General features: G+C 39.3%; 1 protein-coding gene across 4 annotated transcripts in view; it reads right to left on the bottom strand.

The window, feature by feature from the left end:
- FTO (FTO alpha-ketoglutarate dependent dioxygenase) overlaps positions 1–24,026 on the bottom strand; it is a 411,919-nt gene that overhangs the window by 289,993 nt on the left and 97,900 nt on the right. For 2 of the 4 annotated variants that reach the window (XM_028841592.2, XM_077984756.1), the window contains exons 2-3: positions 18,265–18,322; positions 13,911–13,988 (exon numbers count right to left, since the gene is read on the bottom strand). In XM_028841592.2, the coding sequence (XP_028697425.1) occupies positions 13,911–13,988; positions 18,265–18,312 (126 nt within the window). In that variant the 5' untranslated portion in view covers positions 18,313–18,322. The remainder of the gene's footprint in view (positions 1–13,910; positions 13,989–18,264; positions 18,323–24,026) is intronic. The other 2 variants (XM_015126148.3, XM_077984755.1) reach the window with 1 other exon arrangement.

Genomic DNA, 24,026 nt, shown 5'->3' with positions numbered 1-24,026 from the left:
TAGCTGAGATGACAGGCATGCACCACCACACCCGGCTAATTTTGTATTTTTAGTAGAGACGGGGTTTCTCCCTGTTGCTCAGGATAGAAGTTAAGGATACATTCCAGATTTCTGGATTTAACAACTAAATAAGTAATTTGCCATTTTGTGAAATAAGGAAAACTGAAAAAAAAGAGAAATAGTAGAAGAAAAAGGGGAAATAAAGCGTTCACTCTGGAGCTGCAGTCTTGAAGACACCTATGAAACCTCCAGGTGAAAATATGGGGGGGAATTAGATGTGCACATCTGGAGCTCAGAAGAGAAAGGAGGGCAGAGGAACGCAATGCGGGAGTGATCAGCACACAGCTTGGTTTTAAAGGCCTAGGAATGAATGAGATCACCTAGGGAAACAGTACAAATATCAAAAGGAGACCAAAGCTATTTCTTGAGTCACAGCAGAAGCCTCAACAAAGGAGAACCAGCAGAAAACCAGCAGAGTGTATTAATGCAGAAGCTACAAGAGGAGAGCATTTCTAGAAGGATGGGGTAGTCAATTATGTCACCTGACACTGAGGGGCCCAGTGAGATGACGCCAGATGATCTAGTAGATTTGGCAGCATGGAAATCACTTATGGCAATGACAAGAGCAATCTCAGTAGAGAGCTGGGGGTGGAAGTCAGATTGGAGTAGGCGAAGACGGAATGAAAAAGGAGGAAGTGAAATGGCATGTAGAGATGTCTCTGAATGGTTCTGCTATGAAGGGGAGTAGAAAAATGGAGCTTTTGATAAAGGAGAAGACCAGACTAAGCGACAATCTCTAATGATGGAAGATGCTAGAGAATACTAGAGTTTCTCAGTACACTCACGAGAATGATACAAGAGAAAGAGGCTGATGACACAGAGAGAGTGAATAACCAAAGAAGTGGAGACCTTGAGTGTCTAGAGCAGTAGCCTCCAAGTCAGGTATGTAGGGATTTGTAAGGCAATCTGGTAGAGTGCTGGGGCACACGGGGGAGATAGAACTGCTTTATTTTTAATATAAAATAAAAGAAATCAAGCATTCTTAAAATATGTGTGCATATATATATACACACACACAAATAGGTTTAATATGAATATTATTATAAAACAGACACAAGTACATAAGTACTACTACCAGCACACTACCGGTGGTGTGCTGGAGTCACTCCACACCGGCTCATGAGAGCTCATTGTGTACATCTCTTTCCAATCAGGCATTCAGTAACACCATGATGGTGGCTTGAAACTGTCCACAGTGAGAGTATGTACATTGCGGAAATCAAAAAACACTAAAAATCAAGGCTGGTTCTCTTCCCCTACAGGCCACTTGTTAAACATTTTCTAGGACATCACTATATGTGCTTATCTACTGATAGCAGTATGTGATCAAAAATATTTGGATAGGAGAGAAGATACTTCTTATATTGCAATAGGCTAGAAGGAGAAAGAAGGTATGAATTCAGATAGGATGATAAATGTAATAATAGTAGGCAGATGAGTAAGTTCTAGGGTTTCTTTTGGAGGGGTGGTGGTTACAGAAAGCTCTGACTTTCTCAGCGAAGTTAAGGTGAATCACTAGCTAAGAATGCATGCTGGTCATTAGAGCTGTTTGCTAAATAGTTCTGGATTCCTCCCCTGCTACCCAGCTTTTTGGGCCCAGTATAAAATTACACTTCCTGGCCCCCTCATGATGGATGAAACATGGGATTACTTCTGTCCAGTGAAAAATGATGGTCATCCTTCCAGCCTGGAACATGTCATTGTCACTGCAAGACCCTCCAGCATACTCTGCACCCCTCTGCCACAGCAACCAGCTGGTGGCTGCTTGGATCTCTGAGCTACTTTAATGGGTAGTGACTCTGTGCCAACCCACAAATGATACATAAAATGGACAAGAAATATCATTGTGTGGAGCCACTGAGATTTGAGAGTCGTCAGTTACTATAGCATAATCCAGCCTGTTCTGAGGCAGAGTGCAGGAGATATTATAGAAGACATGAAGAAAGTGGGAGGAAGTACACGTAAGAAAAATAAATGAGTCAAGTTTGAATGTGAAAAAATGACTTTACTAGGTAAGTGTGGTAGGACTGCCCTGCTTCTCAAAATGCCTATCTGAGGTGTTGACCATGAACTGAAAGTGACAAAGAGAGGAGTCATGTGGCATACCACTATGGACTGTCATTGAGACTATCAGGGATCCATTAAGGATTTGGAGTTTCCATATTTCAGTTATCCCCATTGAAAAACAGAAACAGTGATATCGTACTTTCTATTTACATAGCTTATGAAGAAAGCAATGCAATCCTGTAGGCGGAGACCAAATATTCTGGAGCCATGAGCAGTAACTCTAATTTGATCACTCTACTGGTTACTTTCTAAGCAAGTCCCTGAGGCCCCAGTACACTGAAAGCAATGATGAAGAAGTGATGAAGAAGGTAATTTCTTCACACTGTCTTAACACCTCCAGTACTCTCTGAATGGTCTTTAGTATAAAATAATAAAGAAAAGTATGGTAATTCCAAAGAACTCTGTTTCTGAACACACTCCCCTCTGGGACTAAGAAAGGAACACTGAAAATAATGCACTCATATGCACAAACGCCTGCCCTCCCCCCATTGAAATCTTGCTGCCCTTGTTCAACATACACTGGGTACCTCAACACTATATAAGATCTATATAATACAGGGAAATTATAACCCTATGGACCAGGAAAACCATAAAACCAGATAAATATTATCTGTAAATACCTTGACATAAAAAGCAGCATAAAAAGAAAATAATGGCATGGGAAAATATTCCATTTTTTTCCAATTAGATCATGTCCCTTTTCTCTCTGACCATAAGTGCTTCTATTCCTGCAGTCCTCAAGTGTCCAGCTCTTAAGTACTTCCCCAAGGCTCTTCCCCCAACTGCACACCTGGATGTTCCTTCCCATCCCTGGGTCATTTTCTCATAGAAACCTTTCCTGAATCTCCACCCTCAAATAGGTGCCCTCTGTTATCACTCCACACACTTTACTTTTCTTTCATAGCACTTATCTATTTGTAACTATATTTATTTAAACTATTATTGGTTTAATAATCTGTCCTGTAAGATCACAAGCTCCTAAAATAAGACAGTATTAGTGGCCAGGAGCAGTGGCTTACGCCTGTAATCCCAGCACTTTGGGAGGCTGAGGCAGGTGGATCACCTTATGTCAGGAGCTCGAGACCAGCCTGGCCAACAAGGTAAAACCCCGTTTCTACTAAAAATACAAAAATTAGCTGGGTGTGGTGGCAGGCGTCTGTAATCCCAGCTACTCAGGAGGCTGAAGCAGGAGAATCACTTGAACCCGGGAGGTAGAGGTCGCAGTGAGCCCAGATCGCACCACCGCACTCCAGCCTGGGTGACAGAGTGAGACTCCGTCTCAAAAAAAAAGAAAAAAAAAAGAAGAAGAACAAGAAAATAGCATTAGTACCCATTATAGCCACAGCACTTGGCTCCACATAAGTGCTCAAGACTCCTTTCTAAGTGTAAAAGCTTTAAAAGACTGAAGCAGATGCGTGGAGATCTTGGCTGGGGTAGGAAAGAAAACTAAATGTAAAGAGGCATGAGAGATCTTTTTGGGGTGCTAAAAATGTTCTAAAACTACTGTGATGATGGTTGTATGCCTCTGGAAATTTACCAAAATCACGGAATTATACAATTTTAAAAGGTGCATTTTATGGTATGTAAATTATACACATATACAGTTAATCAATAAACTTTTTAAAAAAGAAGATTGATAGATGTGAATATCTGAAATTTTAAATTTTTGTATAAAATAAATCATAAAAATAAAAGGCAAACAAACTGGAAACAAAAGTACAACCTATCTGGCAGGAATGTAGAACCATTAATGCAGAACCATTAAAAATTTAAATCCACACACACACACACACACATTCACAAGCAAATTAATAGAGAAGCCTCTTAGCACATAAAAAAATTAACTGCCTGGGCGCGGTGGCTCACACCTGTAATCCCAGCACTTTGGGAGGCTCAGGCGGGTGTATTGTTTGAGTTCAGGAGCTCGAGACTAGCCTGGGCAACAAGGTGAAACCCCCTGTCTAATAACAATACAAAAAAATTATCCGGGTGTGGTGACACGCATTTCTGGTTCCAGCTACGTGAGGGGCTGAGGTGGAAGGACGGCTTGAGCCCAGGAGGTAGAAGCTGCAGTAAGCCTAAGCCTGGGCCACAGAGTGAGACCCTATGTCAAAGATAGATAGATAAAAAAATATAAACTCTATCAAAGTTGGAAAATATATAATTGGTATTAAATTATACTTAAATTAGTTACTGTCTATCAAATTTACATTAAAACATTTTATAATAGTAATACATATTGTTGATAATGGCAAAATTCAATATTCTGATAGCAAGCAATTAGGAATGCAAATTATTACAACGTTGCTTAAGGCCAATTGGACAAGATCTTTCAGAACCTAAATATGCCTATGTCTTTTCATGCAGTTTTTCTACTTTTAGGAATTTGTCATAAGGAAGTTATTAAACACACAAGATTATAAGAATATTTATCACACTGTTATTGATAATAATTAAAAACTGAAAACCACCGAAATGCCCAAGAAGGGATTAGAAGGGAAAATGGTACAACCACGTGATGGAATATTAAAGTAACCAACTTAACTGTTTGAAAGTCAGTAGGAAACTATAGTCATAGAAGAAGTTAGTAACAAGATAGTCAGACAAGAGGATCTCAGTTTCATTAAAAGAAAAACAGTATGTTACTGTAAAGGCTCACAGAAAAAAAAAAAAAAAACTTGGAGAAAAAGATAGCCAAAAGTTTATGGTGGTTATCCCTGAGTAACGTACTTGAGCATCATTTTAATTTTCTTCTTTAGACATCTATATTATTTTCAAATTTCCCAAAATAAGTGTAAAATATTTTTAATCAAAAAAATCAGAGCGAAGATGCTGCACTAAAAAACTTCTTAATTCTCATGACATTTCTTATATTTGCCAAGAGATTCTTTCTGATGGCTCTAAATGGTCAAAAATCTTCAAGAGAACTTCTGGTACTATTTAAATCTGTTGTTCAAGACTGAGGAATTTTCATTGTGCCACAGTGAAAACAAATAATAATAACTAGCTAATTTTGTCACTATCTCAAAGAAAATGTAAGAGAAAAAAAAATCCCAACCTAAATGCCCTCTTTTATTGTTTATAAAGTAATTTAAATTAGTGCCTGACACATAAACATACTACGTAGCATTTGTTCAATTTTTCTTTAAAAAAAAAAAAAAAGAACAAGTAACTTTGGAGAATAAGTGAACATTAAGTAACTTAATATTAATTCATTCTGTCAAACAAATAAGTTCACTTTCCATTTTGGACAGGTACATGTAGAACATCAGATATCACAAATAATTTGGAACAGCTGTTGGCAGATTTTCAAATATGCTAGACTTTTTTTCATTTAATCCCATTAGAGTTTTTTCCAATGAGTCATGAAATTTATATTAGTAGTTGTCTGGTCACATACTGTATTTCTTGAGATCCACAAATGATCCTGTGGCATAAATGATGATTATATAGTTTAATAAGTATTTGGAAAAGTATTTTAGATATAAAATGCCAGCATGCCAGGCCTTTGTCAATGGCTGAAAGATGTGGAAAGCTAAGCTCTCTGGAGATCAGGCTTCATTTTCTGTCTATTTTAAGCCATTACATAAAAATTCTACCTTTTCCTCCCATATCAAGAGATGCTTCTGAAAGATTTCCTCAGACAGAGAAGTCAGACATGGTTTTAAATGAGTAAGATACCAGTTTACCAGAGGCTCACTTAAATGAAGCCCAGTGGAACTCAACCTTGGGTAGAGAGAAAAAAAATTTTAAATCTTCAAGTGACTTGGGAAATGCCCTTCACTTAAAAGTGCTAGAATATTCTGATTTTAGAGGAGCATATTTCTAATCTAGCTGTTAATGGATATTGCTTCTAACTCTATTTTGCACTCAGCAATTTGCACCCTATCACTCATTTTCTATACAATTTTTGTTGTAAAATGCTTGCAACTTGGCAGCTGTCCGATGACTAATGGGCTAAACACTCATCTGACCCAGACTCTGTCTGCATGATGCAAACTAGAGCCCCAGAAGGGATACACTTCTGGAGTCACTGTTCAGACTCTGCCACAGCTATCACAAGACTTGAGGTAACATGTGCTTTGCTACAAAATGACACAGAGATTCTCGTTCATTCATTCATTCATTCAATACTTCATTTCATTTTGTTTACTTAACATTTCCCAAATACTTGCCATGCCCAGGCACTGTCTAAACTGTCAGACATAGAAGGATTGAAAGAAGATAGGTCCTATTTGACAGCATCTCATAATTGAACAGTATAGACCGAAATGGAAAGGAAAAGAGAAGAACCTACTACAATAGAAGTGTGAGTATACTGCTATGGGAGCGGAGAATAACTAGGAAGGAAAAGCTGGAAAACCCTTAGGTACTGAATACATATGTATTGAGCACTTACTATTTGCAAAGCACTTGGGTGCTGAGAATGTGGAAGACAGCAAAACGTCTATTTTCTCTCTGGAAGCTCATGTTCTAGTATGCTGAGCCACACAATAAGCATATAAATACATAAAATATGTGGTATTTTAGATGATGATAAGTCTATGGAGAAAAATAAAGCCAAGAAAGTAGGATAGGGAGTGCTGGGGTAAGTATGCCTATTTTACACAGGGTGGTGAGGGAAGGCCTCTAGATACAGTGACATCAGAGCAGAAGAAAGCAAGAAGTAAGGATACAATCTCTGCAGATGCCTGGGGGGATAAGAGAGTTCCAGGCTGAAGGAACATTCAGTGCAAAGGCCTTGGGGCAGGAGTGAGTTTGGTTTATTCCAGGAAGAGTAAAGTGCCAGAATAGGAATAAAAGTGTGAGGACGGTGGGGAGTGGGCAGGAGCAGGAAATGAGGTGAGGGAAGCAGTTAGGAACCCAAGCATGTAGAGCTTTGTGGGTGCATGTCAGGTCCTGGGCTGATGGGAAGCTATTCAAGGGCTTTGAGCAAGAAAGTGTAACGAGCTGATTTATGTTTTCAAAAGAACACTCCGGATGCCGTGTTAAAATCAACTAGACTGGAGGAAGGAGGCAGAACCAGTCAGGAGGCTGTTGCAACAGAGATGATGGCAGTTTTGGCCACGGTGTAAGCAGCAGAGGTGGTGAGAAGCAGTCAGATTTTGCATACATTTCAGAACAAAAGGGATTTTCTGAAGCCTTCACAGAATATGTAGTGTTTAAGTAAAGTCTTTAAGAGTAGATGCTTACCAGACAGAAAAGGGAAGAGAGTACTAGTGGGCACAAAGGCAAGGAAGGATAAGAGGGCACAGCAGAGTCAGGGTGGAACCAAGAACTCCCTATGACGAGAGTTTATGGTTGGGTGCCATTTTAGGCCATGGAATGAGATTACACCAGAGAGGTTAGTTTAGGGTCAGAAAGTCAATGGCAGCCAGGTGTGGTGGTTCACACCTGTAATCCCAGCCCTTTGGGAGGCCGAGGCAGGCAGATCACTTGAGGTCAGGAGTTTGAGATCAGCCTCGCCATGTCCATCTCTACTAAAAATACAAAAATTAGCCAGGCATGGTGACGTGCACCTGTAGTCCCAGCTATTCGGGAGGCTGAGGCAGGAGAATCGCTTGAATCCGGGAGACAGAGGTTGCAGTGAGCCAAGATCGCACCACTGCACTCCAGCCTGGGCGACAGAGCAAGACTCTATCTCAAAAACAAAAGCAAAACAAACAAACAAACAAAAAACCAAGAAAGTCAATGGCCTTATAGGGTGGATATGCTGAGGAATTTGAACTTGACCTTGGAAAGAAAGGAGACTCAACAAAATTTATAAAACAAGGAGGTACAAGTCAGTTCTGATGGCACTGGGGAGGGCATGAGGAATGCCAATCAGGAGGATGCTAAAACTGCGGAGGCGGAAGGTGATCAATGCGGCCTACATAGTTGAGGTAGTGTCTGTGAAATGGAAAAAGAAAAAACAATTTGAGAGATTCTAAAGAGATAAAACCACCAGGGCCCAGCGACTAAATGAGGGAAGAAAGCAATGGGTAGAAGTTGAGGGTGGTGAGCTTTCCAATTTTATTTATTTATTTATTTATTTATTTATTTTTTGAGACGGAGTCTCGCTCTGTCGCCCAGGCTGGAGAGCAGTGGCCGGATCTCAGCTCACTGCAAGCTCCACCTCCCGGGTTCACACCATTCTCCTGCCTCAGCCTCCCGAGTAGCTGGGACTACAGGCGCCCGCCACCTCGCCCGGCTAGTTTTTTGTATTTTTTAGTAGAGACGGGGTTTCACCGTGTTAGCCAGGATGGTCTCGATCTCCTGACCTCGTGATCCGCCTGTCTCGGCCTCCCAAAGTGCTGGGATTACAGGCTTGAGCCACCGTGCCCGGCCGAGCTTTCTAATTTCAAGAATGGGACTAGGGGATACCATTACAGAAGAGGCTGGATGGGAGGAGCCTTGTTGAATGAATCCTTATTAAAATGTAAGTCACATCCTGTCATGCTTGTGCTCCAAGCCCTCTCATGCCTCCTCATCTCAGAGTAACCACCAATGTTCTTCTTACAGAACTTACAAACTGTAAGTTCCTATATAACCGGGCCCCCCCCTCTCTCTCTCTCTCTGACTGTCACCCCTGCTCTCACCAGCTCTCTCCCTCTGTTCCAGATATGTTGGCCTCGGGTGCTTTTCCTGCCAAATATACCTCAGAGGCTTTGCTGTTCCGTAGGCCCAGAACATTCTTCCCACAAGTATCTACATGGCTTGCTCCTACACCACCTGCCCCATAAGAAATAAGCTCAAAGAAGACATGAATCTCTTGTCAGTTTTCACAACTTCATTTCTAATGCCTAAAACATTACCTGGCACAGAGTCGGGGAGTGAAATCCATTTGTTTAATGGAGTAAGTAACTTAATGAATATGAATCATGTTGAGTTAGATGTAGCTGGAAGACTTTCAGGTAGAGCCGCTCCATAGACAATTGGAAGTGGAGAGCTGGAGGTCAGAGGGAGAGCTGGGATGGGGACAGAGGTCTGGAACCACTGAGACAAGAGCAGAGTCATCTCAGAAGGATGAAGAAACACAAGGGTAGAGAGAAGCAGTATATGACTTAAGAGTAGAGACCCAAAAGCCAACAGCCCAGGCTTAAATCCTAGTCCCAACATATCCTGCATATAAGTCTTGAACAAATTTTTAAACCTCTCTGTCCCTTGGTTTCCTCATCTCTAAAATAGGGTTTTAGTAACACCTGTCTCAGAAGAGTATAGCAAGATTTCAATGAGCCCACACATGTAATGCACTTAAAATAGCAGCAGAACCTAGCACATAGCTAGCACATAATCAATGAAAGCAAAGGGGTTACTGAAGAGAGTCTCATTTTCTTTGGATAAGAGGGGCTGCATTCATATTTCTGGAAGCCAGAGTCTGTTTTCTGACTATGTAAGTCCTTGCCTCCTTGTATTCCATGATGAGCTAACAGAGGTTCTCTCTGCTTTTCTGCTTTGACCTTTGGTGGTTTGGTTTTGCTTCTTTTATCTATGGTCTTATTAAAAGAAACTGCAAAACTTCTCTGAAGGTGTTTTGAATTGGAGCACGGTAGACCAAGAGGTGGACTATACAACAGAAAGAGCATGGGCATTCAGAGTAAGACAAATATGGGCTGAACTCCAGCTCTTCTACTCGGATAACTAGTCTCTCCTGATTTCCTCCTTTTTTAGAGAGGGGGCCTTGTTATGACATGCAGGCTGGACTCCAATTCCTGGGCTCAAATGATCCTCCCTCCTCAGCCTCCCAAGTAGGTAGAACTTGCAGTTGTGCCTGGTTCCTCTCTTGATTTCTACAACAGAAAAAATACCTACCTCAAGCACCTCAAGCCTGAAGAAGAGTAGTTGCTGAATACCTATTTGTGGAATGAATGAGGCTGTTTTGAGGATTACATGTAAGAGTATGCATAAAACGTGTAGCACAAAGCCTAGCACGCTGTAAGGGTCAATCGACAGACCAAAATGGAAGCTGCACAGACTCCTGTGTTTATGAGTGGCAGCTGGATTGGCATTCCTGTGGTGAGGGCCTGTTTAAGGAACCCAGTGTCAGGTCTGAACTTTCTATTTATTCATGTCATTAAAAAGTATTTTCAGGCCGGGCGCGGTGGCTCAAGCCTGTAATCCCAGCACTTTGGGAGGCCGAGACGGGCGGATCACGAGGCCAGGAGATCGAGAGACGATCCCGGCTAACACGGTGAAACCCCATCTCTACTAAAAAATACAAAAAAACTAGCCGGGCGAGGTGGCAGGCGCCTGTAGTCCCAGCTACTCGGGAGGCTGAGGCAGGAGAACGGCGTAAACCCGGGAGGCGGAGCTTGCAGTGAGCTGAGATCCGGCCACTGCACTCCAGCCTGGGTGACAGAGCAAGACTCCGTCTCAAAAAAAAAAAAAAAAGTATTTTCATTTCATCTTTTAAGAGAAGAGGTTTACTTTTACTAAAGTTTTACTGAAGTACTAAGCCTTCTTAGAAGGTGTACTTTGGTCAGGCACAGTGGCTCACACCTGTAATCCCAGCACTTTGGGAGGCTGAGGTGGGTGGATGACTTGAGGTCAGGAATTCGAGACCAGCCTGGCCAACATGGTGAAACCCCATCTCTATTAAAATTACAAAAATTAGTCAGGCATGGTAGCAGGTGTCTGTAATCCCAGCTACTCGGGAGGCTGAGGCAGGAGAATCGCTTGAACCCGGGTGGCAGAGGTTGCAGTGAGCTGATATCGCACCACTGCACTCCAGCCTAGGCAACAGAGTGAGACTCTGTCTCAAAAATAATACTAATAATAAAAAATAAAATAAAGAAATAAAGAAAAGAAAAGAAAAACAAGAAGGTGCACTTAGAGTGATTAGATATTGGTATCAGGGTTTGTTGTGGGCCTTGAAAAGATAACAGAGAAGGCTTGATGGTTGTTCTGTTTGCATTTGGGTTTCCTTTCATCCCTTAGCGGATGGCTGGTTCAGAGCACAGTGGGCTGATAACCTTTTGTACCTCATTCTTCCTGTACCATTTTCACACCACAAAAGCTGAAATGGCTCAGCAGTTGCTTTCTGACAATGCATGTAATCATGTACTAGAAGGCTTATAGCTATGAAAATATTAGTAAGCATTTCAGAACTAATTGCATTTTTGTGGGTTCACCTGTCTTAAGGGAACATTTAAAAATTATTTTTTGCCTGACTGCAAAAGAATATACATTCACTGCAGAAAATTTGGAAAACTGGGAAAGTTCAAAAGAGAATACCCACTCTATCGCTATGCGGTATGACATTTCTGTACACATCTGTCAAATCTTTCCAGGTGCCCACTCCCTGGGGAGGTGTCTATGTGTGTAGAAGCAAAATTCATATCATACTAAACTCATTATTATTATATATAACTGGTTTTCCAAATTAGCTATTGCATGCATGCATTTAAGCAAACTCATTCTGCACCTGGATAGGTACCAGGCACTGAGTGAAGTACAGAGGATAAGGGAAGTCAGCACACAAAAAAATTCATTACAGTTAAGTGAGATTAATGCTGGATGTGATGGCTCAAGCCTGTAATCCTAGCACTTTGGGACGCCAAATCACTTGAGGTCAGGAGTTCGAGACCAGCCTGGTCAACATGGTGAAACCACGTCTCTACTAAAAATACAAAAATTAGCCAGACGCACTTGCTTGAACCCAGGAGGCAGAGACTGCAGTGAGCTCAGATCGCGCCACTGCACTCCAGGCTGGATACGACATAGCAAGACTATCTCAAAAAAAAAAAAAAAAACAAGTAAGTGAGATTAAGTGCTGATAAAGGTATTAAGTACAAGAGAGGAAGCACAGACAACTTGTAGAGGTGTCAGGGAAGCTTCCTACAGGAGATGGCATATGAGCTATTACTAACAGGTAAAACAGAAGTTCACCAAGGAAAGAAAGGACAGGCCAGGTATGGTGGCTCATGCCTGTAATCCCAGCACTTTGTGAGCCCAAGGTGTGCCAATTGCTTGAGCTCAAGATTTCAAGACCAGCCTGGGCAGCATGGTGAAACCCTGTCTCTACAAAAATACAAAAAATTAGCCAGGCATGGTGGCACACACCAGTGGTCTCAGCTACTTGGGAGGCTGAGGTGGGAGAATCGCATGGGCCTGGCGGGCAGAGGTTGCAGTGAGCCCAGATCTCACCACTGCACTCCAGTCTCACTCAACAGAGTGAGATCCTGTGTCAAAAAATAAACAAAAAAAAGAAGAGACAGATAAAGAGAAGGAGGTACGTCAGCAGAGGATGTGGCAAGAAGGCCCCAAAGATGAAACTCATACCATATTTAAAGTACTACAAAAATCCAGTGTGGATAAAAAGGTGTAGGAGCAGGGGAGATGAGGCTGAAAATGCAGGAGCCAGGCAATGATGTGAGATTTGAAGCAGAGGGTTGCCATGCTCCAATTTACATCTTGGTTAGACAATACTACAGCTTCAAGTATGAATGGGGGCAAAGAGGAAAACCAGACAGACCTATAAGAGGACTGATAGTGAAGAGGAAAGATGGTGTAAATCAAATGGGAATGGAGATAAGAGACAGTGGCCTAGGAATAATACTGAGCTAGAAGTCACAGAAATCATATTGACCTGGATTCTAGATGGATAAAGTCCTTCTTTCCTCTCTTCCTTCCTTGGTTACTGATGGTCAGCTATGTACATGCAGGTGCTAGAGATACAAAGATGCTGTGACCTAATTCCTATTCTGATTTTCATGGTAACTCTCCGCTTTAAGACTTCACATTCTAGTAGGAAAGAAGAGGTGAAAATTTATTATTTTTACATGCCCAGAGGGCCTACCCTTCTTCTTTGGAAACAGGACTCCGATTTTCCTTTGGGAAGGCCACCCATGTCTAACTCACATAGTACATGCAGTTTGGTGGGAGTACTCCCACTCCAACCCCACTCCAAGAGTAGGTGCAAGAACTAGGCCAGGCAAACAGGAGCATTTGACTCTCCTGAACATGATGACTAGTTCAGTGATAAGCACACGACTCCAACCAGGCCAACAGGATTACTTCCTGGAGAATTTGATGGAACCAGGGAAAAAGAACTCCCTACCTTTTTCTAAGATCCCAGATGCCAAAGACCACATACCCCTTGGGCTGTCAGAGTCCTGCTATGCTCTTAGATGAGAGCCTACTGAGCATGAGGTCACAATGAGGAAAGCTAAGCCAAGAAAAACAGAAAGAAACTGATTGGGTGACATCTTTTGTAAAGTTGGATTTAGCCACCTACTCCTAGACTTCTAAGGCAAGTCAATAAATTCCCCTTATTTTTTGCCACAGTGAGTTTGATTTGGGTTTTTGTCATTTGTAATTGAAACAGTGGTGTCTAATTCAGAGAGACAGACACAGGATCCTGTAATTGCAATACCACATGTGCTAGGTGATGCAGAGTTATTTACAAGGAGTGCAATCAACTTGACTTGTAGGTAGCATAAGCTAGGAAAATGTTGACAAAGGAGGTGATGTTTAACTGAACTCTTGAAGAATTAGCCATCTGCAACAGGATAAGGAGCAAAAGGAAGGAGGAGGAGCTATGCAGAAGAAACAGCATGAGCAGAGGCAAGGAAGTGTGGAATGTCCGAGGAAATAAAAACAGTCACTATGCTAAAGCATTAAATTCATAGCAAAAAGCCGACTCTGAAGAAATGTACATGCTCTGTAGGCCATGAGGAGTCATGGGTGATCTAATTTGACCTTTTCACCTGTCATTTAACCTCTCTAGCCCAGCTTCCTCATAGGTAAAATAAGGTTGATCAGAACACATCACTAAAATTGATAAAAATATTAAAATACCTTACCTGCTGATAGAATTCATCATCTTTGGGAGTCAGATAAGGAAGCCAAGTGTCTTCAAGCTCTTCAAGAAGCCTCAGTTTCTGTTTGAAAATAATAATAATTACATATAAGTGAATATACAATGACCCGAAATAAGACACTCTCTTATTTTTCAAATAAGAAATACAAACAAATTTTAGCCAACTTTGAATTTATAATCTTTTAGAGAGAGAAATTAGTCAAATCGCAATTATAAAATGTATTAATTAAATTACATACATCTTTTTTTTTTCTTTTCTTTTAGAGACAGAGTCTTGCTCTGTCACCCAGGCTGGTATACAGTGGTGTGACCATAACTCACTATAACATCAAACTCCTGGGCTCAAGCGATCCTCCCGTCTCATCCTCCCAAGTAGCTGGGACTACAGGGGTGCCACCATCCTTGGATAATTTTTTTTTTATTTTTAGTAGGGACAAGGTCTCGCTACATTGCGCAGGCTGGTCTCAAATTTCTGACCTCAAGCAATCCTCCCATCTTGGCCTCCTACAGTGCTGGGATTATAGGCATGAGTCATGGCACCCAGTCAATTTACATACATACTAAATTACACATGGTATGAAGCACAAATTTAGAAATAATTTTATTCACTCTCACATTTCATGAGACAATTTGATTCACTTTTCACATGTATTGTTGACATCCAGGTCTTTTTCACCACTAGAGCCAGCTTACAAGTCATCCAATACAGTTTTCCAGAGCAAACGCCTGTCTGTACAATCTGCTTGAGACACAGTAGCTTGTAAATCCTTTTATGGTGCTATCACTGGAAATACCAAACCAAGCCACAAGTATCTATCTGCATAAAGTCAGGATATGTGGAATAGTTATTCATCTTGTAAACATTTATTTGAGATCATATCCACTTACAGTATTGCTTTCTTAGAGTGATCTATCATCTCTACAATAATTACTAAATCTGTGTTAAACATCTTTGTTTCTTTTCTTTTCCAATTCCATGAAGCAGCCTTTTTAAGCACTCAAAGCCAGCATTGTCTGAGGCTATTTCCAGAGACTATGTTTTCCCCAAACAGTACTGTGCTATTCAAACAAAGTAACTGAAAGAGGATCTCATATTATAAAGTATCTTATAAGAAATCAGATACATATAGGGCACCTGCTTCCTTCTGAGGGATATTTTTCAAAGAATATCTGACCTTACATTCAAGAATATACAGAGTTTGTGTGTGTACGTGGCACATAAATGGCATAAATGTGCACATACAGTCACAGACACATAGACATGTACATACAACAGACATTATCTGTAAGAAAGAAAGCAAAAACAGCAGAAACAACTGGGTTTCAAATAAAAATGCAATTAAATGCATCATCAAAGCTACTGTCAGCCAGTAAGTCACATTTATAAAAATTAGATAATAGTACACCTTGCTCTGGGCCAATATAGTCCCACTCCATAAGAATATGACTTGGTAAACACAAACTGGATTTCAGGCTCCACCTGCTCCAATGGCCACTGTCTTTACAAAGTGCACAACCTACTCAACCAGACGTGGTGGCCCTAAGTACTACCCTCTCCCACCCCAGGATAGCAGCCTTCTCTCACAAACCCATCACAATCAGAGTAGTCAAAGGAAACGTCCTTTTAGGTAAAACACAAATTCTTGCTGGACCTTTTTTGTATCATTATCTAAAGTGAGGAAAGAGAAAGGGAATAGAAGTATAGCAACCAATTGACCTAAGAGACACAAAACCGAATTCTACTCTTAGGCATAATTATATTACATTTATTTAGTCAAAGTCTTTGTTTTGACTGTAGGTGTTTTCTCATTTATAACAAAAAGGTTGACTTACCAGTTCAACTATGATTTTTTTTTTTTTTTTTTTTTTTTGAGACAGGGTCTCACTCTGTCCCACAGGCTGAAGTGTAGTGGCCCAATCACAGCTCACTGCAGCCTTGACTTCCTGGGCTCAGATGATTCTCCCAACTCAGCCTCCCAAGTAGCTGGGACTAAAGGTGCAATGCCACCATGCCTGGCTACTTTTGTTTTACTTTTCTTTGTAGAGATGAGGCCTCAGTATGTTCCCTAGGCTGGTCTCAAACTCCTGGGCTCGAATGATCTGCCTGCCTGGGCCTCCCAAAGTGCTGGGATTACAGAAGTGAGCTACCATGTCTGGCCTAAATTATGATACTTTTACAGTTATAATACTAATTAATGTAACACACACCATTATAGATAATCGACAAACCACTTTGGATAACTCACTATTGGTTAATCAATTTATCTGTTTTTCAGTATTAACCATTATTTGGGCCATAGAAAGAACCAATGATATTTCCATGCGCATACTTATACATTTCTCCACTCCATCATAAATTTAATCAAAATCTATACCTCAATTTTTACTTCAAGCTCAGAAATGCCTCCATTTTCCTATGAATATTTTATCAATTCTTAGTCTTTTTTATAGACACAAAGTGCCAGAATATTTATAAATGCCAAAAAAGGTAAACCTTGAATAATTCAAATGCACATTTCTCAAACCTTGAAATGCCTCCACCTTGCAAACACCACCTTAAGATCTCTACGTGAGAGTCCATCAATAAAGCTAATCTACATATAAAGAGGAGCACAAAAGTATGGATTCCCAAAAGTAATTACATACTCCACCTAAATCAGATGAAACAGCAACAGGCCTGTCCCATAGGTCGACAAGTGCCAGTGTAGGCTGAACCTCTGCTTATAATTAATGCTTCAGCTAATTCTGTAACAACCACCACTTCTTAGTTCATTTCGGAATTGAGCATCAGACAGGTATAAAACATTGTAACTTATAAGGCTGTATCAAAAGGATAAAATTTGACAAGATTTTTCCTACTCTAGAGCAAGCAGCATATAACTGATCTTTCACTAGGAATTTTCATTTTAATACTGTGAGCAATGTTGTGTCTACGCGACAGCAGAGAATGGGGACCAGAAAATCACCCAAATTAAGACCCTACAGATAAAAATCTGCTCTGAACATCAACACTCACTACTTGCAATTTTACCAAGTAACTGACAAGATCAATTATTAAATAACAATATTTACAAACATAAAGAGAAGTTTTGGCCATGTTTACATCAGTGAAATCAATCAGATATCAATAGTAAATTAAGTTGGTAGCTCATAAACATCAAAATTAAAAATTCTTAACTGCTTTATAAAAATCAAACATTAAGATTGTTTTATGAAAAGTGAGGTCACTATGGGCAAGACTAAGAGAAACAGGCCCTTTTGCTCTCTGCTGTCAGGAGGGCAAAACAACACGATCCTTAGAGAGGGTAACAGTCAACTCCTTTCAAAACGCAAATGCATTTACCATGTGAGCCAGCGATCCTACTTTTGATTTATCCTTCTAATATACTTGTACCATGTTCAGAAGAATATATGCACGAGGATACTCATTACATCATGATTTGTAGAACAAAAGTTTGGAATCACACTAAAAACCACTGAACTTTACACTTTAAAATGGTGAATTTTATGATATGGAAATTATTATCTCAATAAAACAAACAGATTAGAAACAATGCAAATTTCCAGCCACAGGGGACAGGTGAATAAACTACAGGACATCCACGTGATGAAGTATAAAGCAACAGTAAACAAAAACAAGGATGCTCTCTGTTTATGAACTAAAAAGCTCTCCAGAAGGTATTGGGGAGTAAAAAGCAAGGCACAAAACTCTGCTTGTATTCACACACAGAAACACAAAGGATGAATGACAGACTATTAAAGTGATTAACTGTCAACAGAGGTGGGAAATGACTAGAAAGGGACAAAGGCAGAGCCAAGACTACTCAAAATATTCCATTTTATATTGTTTTGATTTTTGTACTATGTAAACGTCTTACCTATTACCAATTCAAACATCTAACCTACTAATTCCTCACATGAAATTCAGTATAAAGATAAAGACAACATGATTTTTGGCATTGTTTTAGAAAGTGCATACTTTTGTCCATGTACAATGAAGTATTTATTTGGAAAACTATTGCAGACTAGCACACTAAAGAGGAGAGGAAAAAAAACAGCTCTGACAATTTTCTTTGTGTCAAATGCCAACCATGGTAAAAACACACAACATTAAAATGCACTCTGGAGCACAGGTAGAAGGAGCTCACGTTTGACTGTCAGATCTGGCTAACTGCTGCTCCTCGGCCTGATGTACAGATAAATCCACACAGCTGGGCCCTGCAGCACACTGCTCTGCTCACACACTTCTTTGCTGTCACGCTTGTGTCAAATACATCAAGCTGTTCACAAATGCCACACGGAGAGCCAGAGAGAGCATGAAGCCTCAGCTCTCCTACCTGGCAGGAGAGGCAGATGAAGATCCTTCCACGCAGGCTACCGCCCATTTCCACAGCTCTGGCAAAGTAAAAGAGGACAAAAGACCTATGTGAAACACACCACAGCCAGTCGCAGTGGCTCACACCTATAATCCCAGCACTTTGGGAGGCGGAGGCAGGAGGATCACCTGAGCTCAGGAGTTCGAGACCAGCTTCGGGACATGGCAAAAACCCGTCTGTATGAAAAAAATACAAAAACTAGCCGGGTGTGGTGGTGTGCACCTGTAGTCCCAGTAGCTCAGGAGGCTGAGGTAGGAGGATCACTTGAGCCTGGGAGGCAGAGGTTGCAGTGAGCCCAGATCACGCCACTGCAATCCAGCCTGTATGACAGAGTAAGACTCTCTGTCTCAAAAAAAAAAAAAGAGCACCACAACTCAAATTCCTAAGGGTTTCAAGTTAGATATCAGAAACTACACCAACCCTAGGCCTCTGCTTTACTGTGAAAAAGTTAAGCTGTATCTGAGCTTGTACATCTTGTCACATAGAGATATGGTTTGAGTCTTACAGTAATAACATAAAAAGATTAAGTGGATTATGACTCATCATGTAAGGGTGTATCTCACCTACAAATGAAGCATATTTTTCATCCCACTCCTGACTCTTCAGCCGTGTCAAGATTATGCTCCTAAGGACACTTATACTTTATCCATGTATCATGTTCCACATAATACTTCTTCAACTATGCATCCTATTGTGTCAGGTTCAATAAAAATTTAATTTTATTACCTGAGTCTTTTCAAAATACAATGACAAATAATGGCTAATGAACGTTCATTGTGAAAATAACTGCATGGTCTTATGAGGGTTTTAAGTGGGAAAATGACCTAGTCCTTAAGCAGGGTGCTTAGTGGGCAAGGAAGACATATCTAAACTAACACTAGAAAGATCATCAAGAGCCAGGCGCGGTGGCTCACGCCTGTAATCCCAGCACTATGGGAGGCCAAGGAAGGCAGATCCCTTGAGGCCAGGAGTTCAAGACCAGCCTGGCCATCAAAGGGAACCCCATCTCTACCAAAAATACAAAAATTAGCCGGCCATGGTGGCGCACACCTGTAATCCCAGCTACCAGGGTGGCTGAGGCAAGAGAATCGCTTGAACGTGGCAGGTGGAGATTGCAGTGAGTCACTACTGCACGGTGACACAGCAAGATTCTTCCTCAAAAAAAAAAAAGAAAGAAAAGAAAAATTCAATAATAGCTAAACCAAAAGAAGTGTAAATAAATATTTCACATATACCATATTTGCTTTAGATAAGAAGAAAAAAAGTATTTCAACCATTTCAACAAATTCAGCATTCCCTGTCCTATGAAAAACTTCCCTCTCCATGAAAATATGGCACAGTAAAAGTAAACTGGATTTGGAGGTGAAAGTAGGATTGAATGGAGACTCCTCGATGAGGTACCACATCGGAAGCAAACTCGCTCATTCTCAATTTCCTCATCTGTAAGAGACACTATTTCATAGAGTTGTGATGATAAAATAAAAATTATTCATATATATTAGTGCATTTTACAAACTATAAACTATGCAGATATTAGGCAAATAGCATTCAGACAGTGGGGCAGGGGTCTGTGTAACAAAGCAAACTCCTTTGTTATGTGTTTATAGCCTAAGGAGCCAAACTCTTGAATTCCAGTGCCAGTCTAGGTGTATGATTTGGAACTACTTTCTTATCTCCCTGTGAGATGTAAATGATATTAATACATAAAGCTCTAAGAACAGTGCCTGGCACATAAACAGCCCTCAATACACTTTGGCAACCATTCGTTGTTATTGTTGTTTATTCATGTCTGGAAAAGACAGTTTTATTTCCTAGTTATAAATTACTTATATAGGAATCTATGTGTAGCACATCAAATTATACTTTAGGCCACAGATTAATGCTACTGGATTAATACAAATCCAGATATTAATTAGCCTCAGTGATCTACAGGAGAAATGTATAAAAACTTCCCATAAGAGTTTACACATATAAAATGTGTCAATTAACTATGTGGTGGTGATCGTCTAATTTTTAATATGACAAAATTGCAAAATTTTAGAACATATAAAGAAACTAAGGCCCATCCAGAGCTATTAAGTGATTGGCAAGAGACTATACTGCTGCTTATGAGAGAATCACAACTCACATTCTTAGTTCCCAGGTACAAGGCCACACCCACTGCACCACACCATCCCTGAGGCAAGAGAAATCATCTCTCTTAAGAATTGTTTAATTTTTAACTGAAAAACAACAACACAACACACATTTTTTTAAAGTTTTAATTAAAATCAATCCTACTTATAGATTTTTAAAACCAATACTTACAGCCACTGCTCTTGGACCCTCATGTCCTGGCTGCTTTGGTAGCTCTACAAGGCTTTCAAAAGAGATCTTTTTAATTAATATTTAGCAAGTCTTGTTCTGTTTCCAATAATGGGAACCAACACGACAGCAGACAAAAAAATCTAGCCTGGATAGAAAACGTCATAATTTAGAAAACATCAGGAAGAATACTCAGAAGGATTTCACCTCAGCAGTAGTGCCATAGCCCTAGACTCAATGTCACACTGTTCCTTTCTAATTAACTGCAATACCTGAAAAGCTCCAACTGTTTCCAAGTAACTTAAATGAGTTATTTAAAGGAACAGCAAGTACGGAATCCAGCACTTCAATGTTAAAAATTTACAGTGTTTGCCATCCAATCAAAAGCATCAAGGCATGGAAGTTTCTAAGAGAATACTACAAGGCAAGACAATATGACTGATAATAAAGAGAGAAATCAACTAATTGAAACTGGTGCAAAAACAGAACAGATGACAAAATGAGTAGACAAGTACACTGAAACAGTAAGTATAGCTGTAGTTCACAAGTTCAAAAAGTTGGGAAAAGATTGAGCATGGTAAGTAAAGAAACAGAAATAACATTAAATCAAGCTTCTAGAGTAAATCCACAATATCTGAGAGGAAAGATACACTGGATAATAATAATTCAACACAAATTAGTTATAATAGAAGAAAAGAATAATGAACCTGAAGACACAGCAAGGAAAATTATCCAAAATGAAATACAGAGAGGAAAAAGATAGGAGAAAAAGTTAACAGAGCATCAGTGAGCTATGGGATGATTTTAAGCAGCTTAATACATGTAATTGGAGTTAACAAAGGAAAGGAGAGAGATTGGAAGACAGAAAAAAAGGCCAAATATTTTCCAAATTGGATGAAAACCATCAATCCACACATTTAAGATGTTCAAAGGACTTCAATCACAAAAAACAAGAGGAAATAACACTAAAACACATCATAATCGAATTACTTAAATCCAGTGAAAAAGATAACGTCTTAAAAGCAGTCAGACAAAAGAAAATACAGTTGGCTCTCCATATATATGGGTTCCCCATTTATGGATTCAAACAACCACAGATAAAAAATATTCCTGAAAAAAAAAATGGATGGTTGTAGATATACTAAACATGTACAGACTTTTTTCTTATCACTATTTCCTAAACAATGAAATATAACAACTATTTATATAGCATTTATATTGTATTACGTACTATAAGTAATCTAAAGATGATTTAAAGTACATAGGAAGATGTGCATAGGTTATATGCAAATGCTACATACCATTTTATATAAGGGACTTGAGAATCCATGAATTTTTATATTTGCAAGGGTCCTGGAACCACTCCCCCACAGATAGCAAGAGATGAAGATACTGTGTACATATAAAAAAACTATAAAAATAACACGAAATAAGGCTGGGTGTGGTGGCTCACACCTGTAATCCCAGCACTTTGGGAGGCCAAGGTGGGTGGGTGGATCACTTGAGACCAGGAGTTTAAGACTAGCCTGGCCAACATGGCGAAACCTCGTCTATACTAAAAATACAAAAATTAGCCAGGTGTGGTGGCGCACACCTGTAATCCCAGCTACTTGGGAGGCTGAGGCACAATAATCGCTTGAACCCGGGAGGTGGAGGTTGCAGTGAGCCGAGTTCGCACCACTGCACTCCAGCTGGGTGACTGAGTCAGACTCTGTTTCCAAAAAAAAAGAAAAAAGAATAACACCAAATAGCTCGTTGTAAAAAAAAAAAAAAAGGGTGCCGGAAGACAGAAGATAGTGGGGAAATGCTATAATATATTTCAACAATAAAGGAGAAATAAATATTTTTTCAGATATACAAAAGCAGAAAGAATTCAACACCAACAGACCTTCAAGATAAGAAGTGATAACGGAAGACCTTCAGGTGGAAAGAAAAGGACAACAGATAAAAATCTGAATCTACTTAAGAGAATGAAGAGTATCAGAAATAGTAACTATATGGGAAATATAAAAGACTTCTCAATAAGTCTTTATAAAAGATAAATGACTAAAGCAAAAACAAGAGTAGTACATTGTGGGATTCATAACATATGAAGAAATAAAATGTATGACAGCAACATCACAATGGCCAAAGAGATATGAAAAGTATATTGCAGTAAAAATTTTTATGCTACATGTGAAGTGCAGTAATACTTCAAGAAAGATTCCGACACGATAAAGACGGATACCAGAAACCCTAAAACAAACATTAAAAAAAACAAAGAATTACAAGTAATAAGCCAACAAAAGAGATAAAATGGAATTACAAAAAAATCAATCCAAAAAAAGGCAGAACTCAAGAAAAAAAGGATAAAAAAATAGACAAAAATGGTAGAATTAAATCCAACCATAGAAACAATTGCAATAACTGTAAATGATCTAAATAACCCAATTAAAGGGGAGAAACTGTGAAATTCGATTTTTTTAAAAGCAGTATGCAACCATAGGTTGCCTATAAAAAAAATATTCTTCATATATAAAGAAACAAACTGGTTTAAAGTAAAAAGATAGACAGGACATTGGGAAATCGTATTTAATGCCACATAAGCGTATACTTTAAAATGACTAAAATGATAAATCATATGTTATGTATATTCTACTGCAATAAAAAAAGATTTGTAAAGAAGTAAAAAGTTGGAAAAAAAATTTACCCACTAATACTGATTAAAAGAAAGTTGAAGTGGCTATATTGATATCAGACAAAATGGAATTCAGAACAAAAAATATTATAAGAGACAAAGTTATTTCATAATGATAAAGGAGTCAAATCATCAAGAACATAAAAATCTTAAACATTTATACACCTAATAACAGGTCTTCAAACATGCAGCAAAAACTAAAAGAACAAAAAGAAATAAGTAATTCCATAGTTAATAGTCTAAGATTTCAATATCCTTGTCTTAATAACTGGTAGAACAAGTAGACAAAAACACCATAAGAGACTTGAACAACACCATCAACCAACTTGAACCGATATGTTGATAGCACTCCACCAAACAACAGCAAAATAGACATTTGTTTCAAATACACATAGAACATTTGCTAAGATAGACCATCTCTGGGTCTCAATATATTTATAAGGATTGAAATCATAAAAACTATATTCTCTGACAAAATGGAGTTAAACTTAATAACAGATACACATCTAGAAAACCCCAATATTTAAAACTAAATAATTGACTCCTAAATAATACATGAGTCAAAAAGAAAACAATAGAGAAATGAGAAAGGATTTTAAGTTGAACAAAAATGAAAATACAACATTTCAAAATGTGTAGGATGCCCCTAAACTAGTAAACTGAGGGAAATTTATGGCACTGAATGCTTATAATAAAAAAGAAAAATGGTCACAAATAAATTACCTTAGCTTCCACCTGGAGA

Source organism: Macaca mulatta, chromosome 20 (assembly GCF_049350105.2).
Source record: "Macaca mulatta isolate MMU2019108-1 chromosome 20, T2T-MMU8v2.0, whole genome shotgun sequence".
Classification (NCBI taxonomy): domain Eukaryota; kingdom Metazoa; phylum Chordata; class Mammalia; order Primates; family Cercopithecidae; genus Macaca; species Macaca mulatta.
Note: the sequence above shows the minus strand (reverse complement) of the source record. Positions and strands in the feature narration are given on the sequence as shown.